This window comes from Botryllus schlosseri, chromosome 8 (assembly GCF_051294905.1).
Source record: "Botryllus schlosseri isolate E-star chromosome 8, Bs_hap1, whole genome shotgun sequence".
Classification (NCBI taxonomy): domain Eukaryota; kingdom Metazoa; phylum Chordata; class Ascidiacea; order Stolidobranchia; family Styelidae; genus Botryllus; species Botryllus schlosseri.
Genome location: NC_137243.1, coordinates 20,965,982 through 20,982,217, shown reverse-complemented (window position 1 = coordinate 20,982,217; position 16,236 = coordinate 20,965,982). Strand labels below are relative to the sequence as shown.

Here is a 16,236-nt window from a genome sequence, read left to right as displayed (position 1 = left end):
TTCTGCTATTAAACATTTTCACGTACAATTGAAGGGCAGGAAATTCCAACTAGTCACAGATAATGATGGTCTTGTCAAAGCGTTGCAGAACCCTACTGAAAGACTCATTGCGCGCCAATCAAGACAATTAAGGTTCATCACGGAGTTTACGAGCGACGTCCGCCACATCAAGGGGTCGCTGAACACTGCCGCCGACACCCTTTCAAGATTAGAAGTCAATGTGGTTTTCCCGGATACCGTACCGATTTCTCCACAGATGCTGTTTGACGCCCAGAAAGACGACGACGAATTGCGAGATCTACTGTCTAACTCCGACGAACATTCTTTGGATCTTGTGGAGGTAACAGTTGAAGGGTTGCATGGCCCCGTTCTTTTCGACAGGTCGCTGCCTGGCAAACATCGCCCGTTCGTACCGCATTCTTTGCGCGACGCAGTGCTCAACGGACTTCACAACATTTCTCATCCTAGCATTAGAGCGACTACGAAGCTGATAACGGACCGGTACGTATGGCCTCATATGAAGCGGCACATAACCGAGTTTGTTCGACAGTGTCTCCCGTGTCAACGCTCGAAGATAACCCGACATACTCGAACGCCAATAACCAACCTTCCAGTGCCCTCTGAACGTTTTCATACCGTAAATGTTGATATCCTTTCTTTGCCTAACAGTTGCGGTTTTTCATATTTATTGATGTGCATTGATAGATTTTCTCGTTGGCCGGAGTGTATCCCTATGTGTGATATGCGCACCCAGACAGTCATTGACGCTTTTAACCTCGGCTATATATCTAGATTCGGCGCACCCAGGAAACTTATAACTGATCGAGGTAGCCAATTTACGTCTAGCGAATGGTCCCAACTTATGCAATTGCTTGGAATTCATCATATTACTACCCTAGCCCGTAAACCTGAGCAAAATTCAATGGTCGAAAGATTTAATCGCACGTTAAAAGACGCGTTGCGTACAAAGGAGAGCCCGTCCGATTGGTATCATAATTTAGGCTTAGTACTCTTGGGGTTGCGTTGTGCAATAAAAGAGGATTTAGGGTACTCGTCTTCCGAATTGACTTATGGTACTTCATTACGCTTGCCTGGTCAATTAGTTGATCCCGTTCCGTATAGGAATAGCACCGACAATCCAACCTTCGTGAGCAATATGAGACGATTCTTTTCGGCCATTGGCCAAACTTCCACTAATTTTCACTGTAACCCAAAGTCACAAGTTCCCAATAATTTAACCACTTGCACCCACGTTTTTCTAAGGATCGACGGCTCACGCCGATCACTTGACCCCGTTTATACTGGTCCGCACAAAGTGTTGAAGCGCACTCCGAAGTGTTTTACTATCGAGACTAGTAAAGGTCCTTATGACGCCTCTACTGACCGTTTGATTCCGGGTCGGTTGCCCTTGCAATGTTTTGAAAACTGCCAATCTAATGATACCGCTCAAAACGCAACCCTTCCCGAATCTCAAACTACAACGATTACGAATAGTGGTCGTGTTGTCAGAACACCCAGTCACTTGCAAAATTTCGTACTCGCACCAGTGTTTGAAATGCAGATTTGAATTTTTTTTACCGCTCTGTTGTGTCTCACTGTTTATAACCCTTCGGTATGTACTGAACATGTATTGTTATTCGATGTGTGTATTATACATGCTTGGTTGCTATGCTATTTCACTCCGTTCTAATGATTTTTTTTCCTCGATCTGAATCGCTCTCATCCGGTACCTAAAGCTTTTCCAAGCGGGGGGACCCTTATGGCGGATTGGTGTACCGCACATACCCTCTCGACGTCGGACGAACGATTAACAATCATTGCTGATCATTGTGCGCGACGGTGTCTGCATTCCGACTATTTAAAGAAGACCTTCGTTAGATGCACGCCGGCTTTTTATCTGACGATCTACCGACGCTGCACGACCAACGCTGTTTATTTTATCCAATGTTTTATCCTTAGTCTGTTCGAGTTTATGTTGTACAATAAAGTGCTGGCCAACGTATTCGCCGACTCTCTGTTGCGGACCCTAGAGGGAACGCGGCGTATAGTCCACACTCAGGTAGCGTGCCATAGCGCGCCATACTCCCCCTTATTGTCATATCACAAAACGCAACCAGGATGCTAGCAAACCTAACGGATAGTTATATGGCATGGAAGGTTACAACTGTGGATGAGAGATTTTTAAATTTATAACTAAGACCAAGAATACAGAGCAACAAGTATAAATGAATGTAGATCGCGCGAAGCGAGAAAAACTATTTCAGTAAAACCCCTCTCGACCAAACAAGTTGTTGGGTTTTGTACTAGCGCTTGGACGGCCAGGTTTTAAAATCTGTTCTGCACTCCTATCCAAAATACAACGTATTTTTCACGAGTGAAAAATGCTTGCTATAAGAAATAGATTTTGAGAGCTGACAAAAAGGTCTAAGAGGCTCCAGTATGTGGAAAGGGTGAAAAACCCACTTGTTTATGTTGAGTCTTTTGCCTTATGTGTTGGGAAATATAAGGTCCAAACGATCAAGAAGAGTAGGCGCATTAGAGCTCACTACCTTTTGACACGTTGTTTCAACTTTTTCTTTCGATTTCCCATTTTCTGTCTCGCGAGTATGTGGGAAGAGCAAATAAACTCACGATACTGTGTGCTCTGCTCTTTAGCTCAATCTAACTTCAGAATTCATAACAGTTTATTAACGTTAAAGCAGTTTTATAGACTACCACCAAAATCCGAGTTTTTGTGGCATCTCGTGACCCGAGCCTCACCCATGAAAAGGAATTCATTTTTAATATTACAGTAGTAGTATGCTGCGAATTTACGGACATACATGACATACAGAACGCGAACACGACAATTCTATCCAACACAGCTCTATTCGAAACATGTTTGACGCACGCGATTTCAAATTAGGGGGAATTATATTCCTCTGCGTGTCGCAGTTGTGCTACTGTCTATAGTCAGATTGCAAGAACGAGACTAGACTATTCCGTGCCGACAACGGAGCATATCCATATCGAATGGTTCCAGCATCGGTCATTTTTGGCCGAGTTTTTGTCGACGCTTATGTTTTCTCATCGCATTTTATCAGTGGTTTGTTGGCGAAAACTTCGCGTCTTCAAGTGACCCGACTCAGATGGGGTTGGCCTCGAAATGAATGAGTCTCAGACCTGAACTCTCTCGTTGCACATCCCTAGCCCCCACACTGGTTCATTCCAACGGTCTTCGGCTATGTTTTCCAGAAAACCCAGTCGGACAAATCTTATCATGAATTCTCATGATAAAGCCATATTTTCTGCGTGTCTCGCTTATTGGCTACAGTAGGCTACCCAACACCGTGACCCCAGATTTGTAAAAACTATTGCAGGATTTTCTGCAATAAATTCAACAAATATTACATACATATTAACAGATAGCTCTGGCACCGTCTCGACCCAAAATTATGCCCGTTGCGGTCCATACTTTGATAACCATCGAAGGGGTAAAAATTTGCGTTACAGTAACTTGCAAATGTGACTCTACAGCCTAATGATGGTATTTACTACTATCCTCGTGCCTCGCACTAATCGAACAGTTATTACGAAAGTATGATGATTGTTTAGCGGAAGAAAGCAGAAAGTCAATTTGACGTCATTTTTTCAGCCTGTCGCAGGCTAAGACGGGCTGGGATGCTGTATGTCTGCCACTACACAGTACACACGCGTCCAAACCAGGCTTTAGGTTACATAATAATTATAGTGCGAAAATATTAATTCACTACGGCTTCTGCGATTATAGTGGTGCGTCGTAATTTGAACAAGTTATACAATTGCGTCGCAACAACAAAAGTTACACTGCCCATAAATTTCCTATTAGGTTTATTCGAATTATTCCAGGTCAGAAAAAATGACCAATTCTCAATCACGATTTTCATTCGCACTCATCCGGGATTCTCATTCGCACCGTTCGCATCACCTTCGTCATTCGCACTGCAATTTTTTTCATTCGCACAAGTGCGAACCGTCACACAGGTTGCAAAGCACTGCCTTAGGCTTTCAACCAAGGGTTTCGTGTGCTTTGCGCTGCACCGTCTATCGTCTATCTACGTCCGACTAGAACGAACGACTATGGCGCGAACAAAACAAACGGCAAGAACAAAGCAGACAGCTCGTAAATCTGTCTAGTATGTAGTCTGCAGTAAGGAAGGAGAGGAAAAAAGGACTATATGGATACATATGCCAATGCGGCAGGAGCTATTACGGTCGACAGATCATGCGACCTGGGATTTAAAACGAGGGATTTACTGAACCCGAAGGACTTACGGGAATTACTCGAAAAAATGGATATAAACAAAGAAGAGCTCGAGGGAGTAATACAGTACCCAAACGGGCAAACGGATCTAACATTCTGTGAAAGACGAATGGTGATAAAGGCAGATGAAAGGATAAACAATATAAAAAAAAACGGGCGGGAACTTCCAGCTCATTGGATGTATATCTCGCAAAATACGGCGGTGTACCTTAACTGGGTACACCCGAGAATAACAAATGAAAGAATTGAGGAATACTTTCTGGAAAATCACGGTCCAATAAAGAATATATACCAACAAAGAAACGCAGAAGGTCTAAAAAATGGAGTACGAAGCCTACTCATTGAAAAAAGACACTTGGAAAAATATCCCATCAAAAGCTATATCTGGATAAACGGATGGAAGATAGCAGTAAAACACAAAGGACCAACCGCTACATGCGGAGAGTGCGGGGAACCTGGGCACATAGCCAGATTGTGTGACCAGAGAATAGAAAAAATGAAAAAGCGGACCGACACTGGTATGGGGAAAGAAACCGGAACCAGATGGGAAATACAGTCCACACCAATAAAGAAAAGGAAACATCACGAGATCACAGATATAGAGACGCAAGAGGGCGCAAGAGAAACGGGCGCGACCGTAAAAGAGATGGAAACAGAAATGGCGCGAGAAATAGACGCGGAAGAATACAGCATGCCCAAATTAGGGCACGAAACAGAGCGGCCAAGAGAATCGACGGGCGATGACGAAAGTCAACCGAGCGTAACGAGAGACGAAAAGGGTGCGGCAGGGAAATCATTCGATACACCGATGCAACGAAGTAAAGAGGCGGAAACCCGCAGTTCTAGCAATGAAGACAGCACAGAAAAAGAAAGCAAGAAGTCGGAATGGTTCGAATCATCAGAAAAACACTGGCAAAAGCATATAGATATGCTAAAAGGAAAAGAAGATACCGAACGACAGGGAAGCATAGAATCGGATACAAGCACAGAAGCAGAATGGCAAAACAAAAGTTTGACCAGGGAATGGAAGGACATAATAGAATACCCATGCGGAGGATGTGGGAAGAAAGTAACAGACGAACGCGAGGAGCATACCAAATGCGTAGAGTGTGGTATGGATCACTACCTCTTCTACACATGCTGTAAAAGAGACGTGATGATGATATACGCAGGAAAAAAACCAAGACAAGGGGAAAAAAGAAAGTGCGGAATATGCCGTAAAGAATGCCAGTTATGCCTAAACTGTGGGAAAACGATAAGAACGGAAGAAGGAGAATGGGTAGCTAACTGCCCAAAATGTGGGAAGCCTTTGAGGACTGCTCAAGGTATGCTCAAGAGGGCAAGGTTCAAAAACGGAGGAAGACAGATGAAGGAAATATAACGAAAGAAGAAAGGGATACCAGAAAATAGAGGACACAAAAGGGAATATGAATGGAATGGAATGAAAAGGAATTGAAGAACGAGATGTGTAACCCTTTACGCACCTGCTTCTCTGAAGTAAGGCCGTAACGGGACACATAAAAACACCACAAATGTGCAAACAACGTCGATCGTGGTCGGCTTTTTTGATAACTAATAACTAGCTCGTGCTCCAATGTCGTTCGATATTTCACAGCACGCAAGAATAGCGATCTATCAGTATGAATATCAAGAAGTCAATCATAGATATCGATGTTAGGACTTAATTGATAAGATCCATTATTGGTTCGATCGCATGCCTTGAAGATGAGGGCTTGTCCCGTAAATGTACACACGATTCACGAATTATATACGCCCAAGATACAATGACTTCCCAAATTGGTTGAATTAAGGTGGGTATTCGCTACAAACAACGCCGATCACGGTCGCCTTTTTCGATTATTTATGATAACTAATAACTATAGCTCGTGCTCCAATGTCGTTCCGTATTTCACAGCACGCAAGAATCGCGATCTATCGGTATGATTATCAAGAAGTCAATCATAAATATCGATTTTAGGACTTTATTGATAAGATCCATCATTGGTTCGATCGCATGCCTTGAAGATGAGGGCTTGTCCCGTAAATGTACACACGACTCACGAATTATGTATGCCCAAGATACTATGACTTCACAAATTTGATGAATTAAGGTGGGTATTCGCTACAAACAACGCCGATCGCGGTTGGCTTTTTTGAATATTTATGATTACTAATAACTAGCTTGTGCTCCAATGTCGTTCGATATTTCACAGCACGCCAGAATCACGATCTATCGGTATGAATATCAAGAAGTCAATCATAAATATCGATTTTTAGGACTATATTGATAAGATCCATCATTGGTTCGATCGCATGCCTTGAAGATGAGGGCTTGTCCCGTCCTACACACGACTCACGAATTATATACTCCCAAGGTACTATGACTTCACAAATTGGTTGAATTAAGGTGGGTATTCGCTACAAACAACGCCGATCGCGGTTGGCTTTTTTGAATATTTATGATTACTAATAACTAGCTTGTGCTCCAATGTCGTTCGATATTTCACGGCACGCAAGAATCACAATCTATCGGTATGATCATGTAGAAGTCAATCATAAATATCGATTTTTAGGACTATATCGATACGATCCATCATTGGTTCGATCGCATGACTTGAAGATGAGGGCTTGTCCCGTAAATGTACTCAAGACTCACGAATTATATGCGCCCAAGATACTATGACTTCACAACTTGGTTGAATTAAGGTGGGTATTCGCTACAAACAACGTCGATCGTGGTCGGCTTTTTTGATAACTAATAACTAGCTCGTGCTCCAATGTCGTTCGATATTTCACAGCACGCAAGAATAGCGATCTATCAGTATGAATATCAAGAAGTCAATCATAGATATCGATGTTAGGACTTAATTGATAAGATCCATTATTGGTTCGATCGCATGCCTTGAAGATGAGGGCTTGTCCCGTAAATGTACACACGACTCATGAATTATGTATGCCCAAGATACTATGACTTCACAAATTGGTTGAATTAAGGTGGGTATTCGCTATCAACAACGCCGATCTCGGTCGGCTTTTTTGATTATCAATGATTACTAAAAACTAGCTTGTGCTCCAATGTCGTTCGATATTTCACAGCACGCAAGAATAGCGATCTATCGGTATGATTATCAAGAAGTCAATCATAGATATCGATGTTAGGACTTAATTGATAAGATCCATCATTGGTTCGATCGCATGTACTGAAGAATGAAGATAGGCCTTGTCCTATAAATGTACACACGACTCACGAATTATGTATGCCCAAGATACTATGACTTCACAAATTTGATGAATTAAGGTGGGTATTCGCTACCAACAACGCCGATCTCGGTCGGCTTTTTTGATTATTAATGATTACTAAAAACTAGCTTGTGCTCCAATGTCGTTTGATATTTCACAGCACGCAAGAATCACGATCTATCGGTATGATTATCTAGAAGTCAATCATAAATATCGATTTTTAGGACTATATCGATAAGATCCATAATTGGTTCGATCGCATGACTTGAAGATGAGGCCTTGTCCCGTAAATGTACTCACGACTCACGAATTATATGCGCCCAAGATACTATGACTTCACAACTTGGTTGAATTAAGGTGGGTATTCGCTACAAACAACGCCGATCGCGGTCGGCTTTTTTGATTATTTATGATTACTAATAACTAGCTCGTGCTCCAATGTCGTTCGATATTTCACAGCACGCAAGAATCACGATCTATCGGTATGATTATCTAGAAGTCAATCATAAATATCGATTTTTAGGACTATATCGATAAAATCCATCATTGGTTCGATCGCATGACTTGAAGATGAGGGCGTGTCCCGCAAATGTACACACGACTCACGAATTATGTATACCTTAGATACCATGACTTCACAAATTGGTTGAATTAAGGAGGGTATTCGCTACAGACAACGCCGATCGCGGTCGGCTTTTTTGATTATTAATGATTACTAAAAACTAGCTTGTGCTCCAATGTCGTTAGATATTTCACAGCACGCAAGAATCACGATCCATCGGTATGATTATCTAGAAGTCAATCATAAATATCGATTTTTAGGACTATATTGATAAGATCCATCATTGGTTCGATCGCATGCCTTGAAGATGAGGGCTTGTCCCGTAAATGTACACACGACTCACGAATCATATACTCCCAAGGTACTATGACTTCACAACTTGGTTGAATTAAGGTGGGAATTCGCTACAAACAACGTCGATCGTGGTCGGCTTTTTTGATAACTAATAACTAGCTCGTGCTCCAATGTCGTTCGATATTTCACAGCACGCAAGAATAGCGATCTATCAGTATGATTATCAAGAAGTCAATCATAGATATCGATGTTAGGACATAATTGATAAGATCCATCATTGGTTCGATCGCATGTACTGAAGAATGAAGATAAGGCCATTAACTGTAAATGTACACACGACTCACGAATTACGTATTCCCAAGATACCATGACTTCACAAATATGTTGAGTTAGGGAGGGTATTCGCTACAGACAACGCCAATCGCGGTCGGCTTTTTTGATTATTTATGATTACTAAAAACTAGCTTGTGCTCCAATGTCGTTTGATATTTCACAGCACGCAAGAATCGCGATCTATCGGTATGATTATCTAGAAGTCAATCATAAATATCGATTTTAGGACTTTAATGATAAGATCCATCATTGGTTCGATCGCCTGTACTGAAGAATGAAGATAAGGCCATGTCCTGTAAATGTACACACGACTCACGAATTATGTATACCGAAGTTAGTATGACTTGACAATTTGCTTGAATTAAGGTGGGTATTCGCTACAAATAACGCCGATCGCGGTCGGCTTTTTTGATAACTAATAACTAGCTCGTGCTCCAATGTCGTTCGATATTTCACAGCACGCAAGAATAGCGATCTATCGGTATGATTATCAAGAAGTCAATCATAGATATCGATGTTAGGACTTAATTGATAAGATCCATCATTGGTTCGATCGCATGTACTGAAGAATGAAGATAGGCCTTGTCCTATAAATGTACACACGACTCACGAATTATGTATGCCCAAGATACTATGACTTCACAAATTTGATGAATTAAGGTGGGTATTCGCTACCAACAACGCCGATCTCGGTCGGCTTTTTTGATTATTAATGATTACTAAAAACTAGCTTGTGCTCCAATGTCGTTTGATATTTCACAGCACGCAAGAATCACGATCTATCGGTATGATTATCTAGAAGTCAATCATAAATATCGATTTTTAGGACTATATCGATAAGATCCATAATTGGTTCGATCGCATGACTTGAAGATGAGGGCTTGTCCCGTAAATGTACTCACGACTCACGAATTATATGCGCCCAAGATACTATGACTTCACAAATTGGTGGAATTAAGGTGGGTATTCGCTACCAACAACGCCGATCTCGGTCGGCTTTTTTGATTATCAATGATTACTAAAAACTAGCTTGTGCTCCAAGGTCGTTCGATATTTCACAGCACGCAAGAATCACGATCAATCGGTATGATTAACAAGAAGTCAATCATAAATATCGATTTTTAGGACTATATTGATAAGATCCATCATTGGTTCGATCGCGTGCCTTGAAGATGAGGGCTTGTCCCGTAATTGTACACACGACACACGAATTATATGCGCCCAAGATACCATGACTTCACAACTTGGTTGAATTAAGGTGGGTATTCGCTACAAACAACGTCGATCGTGGTCGGCTTTTTTGATTATTTATGATTACTAATAACTAGCTCGTGCTCCAATGTCGTTCGATATTTCACAGCACGCAAGAATCACGATCTATCGGTATGATTATCTAGACGTCAATCATAAATATCGATTTTTAGGACTATATCGATAAGATCCATCATTGGTTCGATCGCATGACTTGAAGATGAGGGCGTGTCCCGCAAATGTACACACGACTCACGAATTATGTATACCCAAGATACCATGACTTCACAAATTGGTTGAATTAAGGAGGGTATTCGCTACAGACAACGCCGATCGCGGTCGGCTTTTTTTATTATTTATGAGTAATAATAACAAGCTCGTGCTCCAATGTCGTTCGATATTTCACAGCACGCAAGAATCACGATCAATCGGTATGATTAACAAGAAGTCAATCATAAATATCGATTTTTAGGACTATATTGATAAGATCCATCATTGGTTCGATCGCGTGCCTTGAAGATGAGGGCTTGTCCCGTAATTGTACACACGACACACGAATTATATGCGCCCAAGATACCATGACTTCACAACTTGGTTGAATTAAGGTGGGTATTCGCTACAAACAACGTCGATCGTGGTCGGCTTTTTTGATAACTAATAACTCGCTCGTGCTCCAATGTCGTTCGATATTTCACAGCACGCAAGAATAGCGATCTATCAGTATGATTATCAAGAAGTCAATCATAGATATCGATGCTAGGACTTAATTGATAAGATCCATCATTGGTTCGATCGCATGTACTGAAGAATGAAGATAAGGCCATTAACTGTAAATGTACACACGACTCACGAATTATGTATACCCAAGATACCATGACTTCACAAATTGGTTGAGTTAGGGAGGGTATTCGCTACAGACAACGCCGATCGCGGTCGGCTTTTTTGATTATTTATGATTACTAATAACTAGCTCGTGCTCCAATGTCGTTCGATATTTCACAGCACGCAAGAATCACGATCTATCGGTATGATTATCTAGACGTCAATCATAAATATCGATTTTTAGGACTATATCGATAAGATCCATCATTGGTTCGATCGCATGACTTGAAGATGAGGGCTTGTCCCGTAATTGTACACACGACACACGAATTATATGCGCCCAAGATACTATGACTTCACAACTTGGTTGAATTAAGGTGGGTATTCGCTACAAACAACGTCGATCGTGGTCGGCTTTTTTGATAACTAATAACTAGCTCGTGCTCCAATGTCGTTCGACATTTCACAGCACGCAAGAATAGCGATCTATCAGTATGATTATCAAGAAGTCAATCATAAATATCGATTTTTAGGACTATATCGATAAGATCCATAATTGGTTCGATCGCATGACTTGAAGATGAGGGCTTGTCCCGTAAATGTACTCACGACACACGAATTATATGCGCCCAAGACACTATGACTTCACAACTTGGTTGAATTAAGGTGGGTATTCGCTACAAACAACGCCGATCGCGGTCGGCTTTTTTGATTATTTATGATTACTAATAACTAGCTCGTGCTCCAATGTCGTTCGATATTTCACAGCACGCAAGAATCGCGATCTATCTGTATGATTATCTAGAAGTCAATCATAAATATCGATTTTTAGGACTATATCGATAAGATCCATCATTGGTTCGATCGCATGACTTGAAGATGAGGGCGTGTCCCGTAAATGTACTCACGACACACGAATTATATGCGCCCAAGACACTATGACTTCACAACTTGGTTGAATTAAGGTGGGTATTCGCTACAAACAACGCCGATCGCGGTCGGCTTTTTTGATTATTTATGATTACTAATAACTAGCTCGTGCTCCAATGTCGTTCGATATTTCACAGCACGCAAGAATCGCGATCAATCGGTATGATTAACAAGAAGTCAATCATAAATATCGATTTTTAGGACTATATTGATAAGATCCATTATTGGTTTGATCGCGTGACTTGAAGATGAGGGCTTGTCCCGTAAATGTACACACGACTCACGAATTATGTATACCCAAGATACCATGACTTCACTAATTGGTTGAATTCAGGTGGGTATTCGCTACAAACAACGCCGATCACGGTCGCCTTTTTCGATTATTTATGATAACTAATAACTATAGCTCGTGCTCCAATGTCGTTCCGTATTTCACAGCACGCAAGAATCGCGATCTATCGGTATGATTATCAAGAAGTCAATCATAGATATCGATGCTAGGACTTAATTGATAAGATCCATCATTGGTTCGATCGCATGTCTTGAAGATGAGGGCTTGTCCCGCAAATGTACACACGACTCACGAATTATGTATGCCCAAGATACTATGACTTCACAAATTGGTTGAATTAAGGTGGGTATTCGCTACCAACAACGCCGATCTCGGTCGGCGTTTTTGATTATCAATGATTACTAAAAACTAGCTTGTGCTCCAATGTCGTTCGATATTTCACAGCACGCAAGAATCACGATCTATGGGTATGATTATCTAGAAGTCAATCAGAAATATCGATTTTAGGACTTTATTGATAAGATCCATCATTGGTTCGATCGCCTGTACTGAAGAATGAAGAAAAGGCCATGTCCTGTAAATGTACACACGACTCACGAATTATGTATACCGAAGATAGTATGACTTGACAATTTGGTTGAATTAAGGTGGGTATTCGCTACAAACAACGCCGATCGCGGTCGGCTTTTTTCATAACTAATAACTAGCTCGTGCTCCAATGTCGTTCGATATTTCACAGCACGCAAGAATAGCGATCTATCGGTATGATTATCAAGAAGTCAATCATAAATATCGATTTTTAGGACTATATTGATAAGATCCATCATTGGTTCGATCGCATGCCTTGAAGATGAGGGCTTGTCCCGTAAATGTACACACGACTCACGAATTATATACGCCCAGGATACTATGACTTCACAAATTGGTTGAATTACGGTGGGTATTCGCTACAAACAACGCCGATCGCGGTCGTCTTTTTTGATTATTCATGATAACTAATAACTAGCTCGTGCTCCAATGTCGTTCGATATTTCACAGCACGCTAGAATCACGATTTATCGGTATGAATATCAAGAAGTCAATCATAAATATCGATTTTTAGGACTATATTGATAAGATCCATCATTGGCTCGATCGCATGCCTTGAAGATGAGGGCTTGTCCCGTAAATGTACACACGACTCACGAATTATATACGCCCAAGATACTATGACTTCACAAATTTGTTGAATTAAGGTTTTTATTCGCTACAAACAACGCCGATCGCGGTCGGCTTTTTTGATTATTTATGATTACTAATAACTAGCTCGTGCTCCAATGTCGTTCGATATTTCACAGCACGCAAGAATCGCGATCAATCGGTATGATTAACAAGAAGTCAATCATAAATATCGATTTTTAGGACTATATTGATAAGATCCATCATTGGTTCGATCGCGTGCCTTGAAGATGGGGGCTTGTCCCGTAAATGTACACACGATTCACGAATTATATACGCCCAAGATACAATGACTTCCCAAATTGGTTGAATTAAGGTGGGTATTCGCTACAAACAACGCCGATCACGGTCGCCTTTTTCGATTATTTATGATAACTAATAACTATAGCTCGTGCTCCAATGTCGTTCGATATTTCACAGCACGCAAGAATAGCGATCTATCGGTATGATTATCAAGAAGTCAATCATAAATATCGATTTTTAAGACTATATTGATAAGATCCATCATTGGTTCGATCGCATGCCTTGAAGATGAGGGCTTGTCCCGTAAATGTACACACGACTCACGAATTATATACGCCCAAGATACTATGACTTCACAAATTGGTTGAATTAAGGTGGGTATTCGCTACAAACAACGCCGATCGCGGTCGGCTTTTTTGATTATTTATGATTACTAATAACTAGCTCGTGCTCCAATGTCGTTCGATATTTCACAGCACGCAAGAATCGCGATCAATCGGTATGATTAACAAGAAGTCAATCATAAATATCGATTTTTAGGACTATATTGATAAGATCCATCATTGGTTCGATCGCGTGCCTTGAAGATGGGGGCTTGTCCCGTAAATGTACACACGATTCACGAATTATATACGCCCAAGATACAATGACTTCCCAAATTGGTTGAATTAAGGTGGGTATTCGCTACAAACAACGCCGATCACGGTCGCCTTTTTCGATTATTTATGATAACTAATAACTATAGCTCGTGCTCCAATGTCGTTCCGTATTTCACAACACGCAAGAATCGCGATCTATCGGTATGATTATCAAGAAGTCAATCATAAATATCGATTTTAGGACTTTATTGATAAGATCCATCATTGGTTCGATCGCATGCCTTGAAGATGAGGGCTTGTCCCGTAAATGTACACACGACTCACGAATTATATACGCCCAGGATACTATGACTTCACAAATTGGTTGAATTACGGTGGGTATTCGCTACAAACAACGCCGATCGCGGTCGTCTTTTTTGATTATTCATGATAACTAATAACTAGCTCGTGCTCCAATGTCGTTCGATATTTCACAGCACGCTAGAATCACGATTTATCGGTATGAATATCAAGAAGTCAATCATAAATATCGATTTTTAGGACTATATTGATAAGATCCATCATTGGCTCGATCGCATGCCTTGAAGATGAGGGCTTGTCCCGTAAATGTACACACGACTCACGAATTATATAAGCCCAAGATACTATGACTTCACAAATTGGTTGAATTAAGGTTTTTATTCGCTACAAACAACGCCGATCGCGGTCGGCTTTTTTGAATATTTATGATTACTAATAACTAGCTTGTGCTCCAATGTCGTTCGATATTTCACAGCACGCAAGAATCACGATCTATCGGTATGATTATCTAGAAGTCAATCAGAAATATCGATTTTAGGACTTTATTGATAAGATCCATCATTGGTTCGATCGCCTGTACTGAAGAATGAAGATAAGGCCATGTCCTGTAAATGTACACACGACTCACGAATTATGTATACCAAAGATAGTATGACTTGACAATTTGGTTGAATTAAGGTGGGTATTCGCTACAAACAACGCCGATCGCGGTCGGCGTTTTTGATTATCAATGATTACTAAAAACTAGCTTGTGCTCCAATGTCGTTCGATATTTCACAGCACGCAAGAATCACGATCTATCAGTATGATTATCTAGAAGTCAATCAGAAATATCGATTTTAGGACTTTATTGATAAGATCCATCATTGGTTCGATCGCCTGTACTGAAGAATGAAGATAAGGCCATGTCCTGTAAATGTACACACGACTCACGAATTATGTATACCGAAGATAGTATGACTTGACAATTTGGTTGAATTAAGGTGGGTATTCGCTACAAACAACGCCGATCGCGGTCGGCTTTTTTCATAACTAATAACTAGCTCGTGCTCCAATGTCGTTCGATATTTCACAGCACGCAAGAATAGCGATCTATCGGTATGATTATCAAGAAGTCAATCATAAATATCGATTTTTAGGACTATATTGATAAGATCCATCATTGGTTCGATCGCATGCCTTGAAGATGAGGGCTTGTCCCGTAAATGTACACACGACTCACGAATTATATACGCCCAAGATACTATGACTTCACAACTTGGTTGAATTAAGGTGGGTATTCGCTACAAACAACGCCGATCGCGGTCGGCTTTTTTGATTATTTATGATTACTAATAACTAGCTCGTGCTCCAATGTCGTTCGATATTTCACAGCACGCAAGAATAGCGATCTATCGGTATGATTATCAAGAAGTCAATCATAAATATCGATTTTTAGGACTATATTGATAAGATCCATCATTGGTTCGATCGCATGCCTTGAAGATGAGGGCTTGTCCCGTAAATGTACACACGACTCACGAATTATATACGCCCAAGATACTATGACTTCACAACTTGGTTGAATTAAGGTGGGTATTCGCTACAAACAACGCCGATCGCGGTCGGCTTTTTTGATTATTTATGATTACTAATAACTAGCTCGTGCTCCAATGTCGTTCGATATTTCACAGCACGCAAGAATCGCGATCTATCGGTATGATTATCTAGAAGTCAATCATTAATATCGATTTTTAGGACTATATCGATAAGATCCATCATTGGTTCGATCGCATGACTTGAAGATGAGGGCTTGTCCCGTAAATGTACACACGACTCACGAATTATATACGCCCAAGATACTATGACTTCACAAATTGGTTGAATTAAG

At 40.9% G+C, this 16,236-nt stretch overlaps 1 protein-coding gene across 1 annotated transcript; it reads left to right on the top strand.

Annotated features, from left to right (window-relative positions):
- The first annotated feature begins 4,068 nt into the window (after positions 1-4,068).
- On the top strand, positions 4,069-5,818 carry LOC145444052 (uncharacterized). The gene has a single exon (XM_080321959.1). It carries the CDS (start codon positions 4,197-4,199, stop codon positions 5,661-5,663), a length of 1,467 nt encoding a protein of 488 aa, XP_080178085.1. The 5' UTR covers positions 4,069-4,196; the 3' UTR covers positions 5,664-5,818.
- The last annotated feature ends 10,418 nt before the right edge of the window (positions 5,819-16,236 follow it).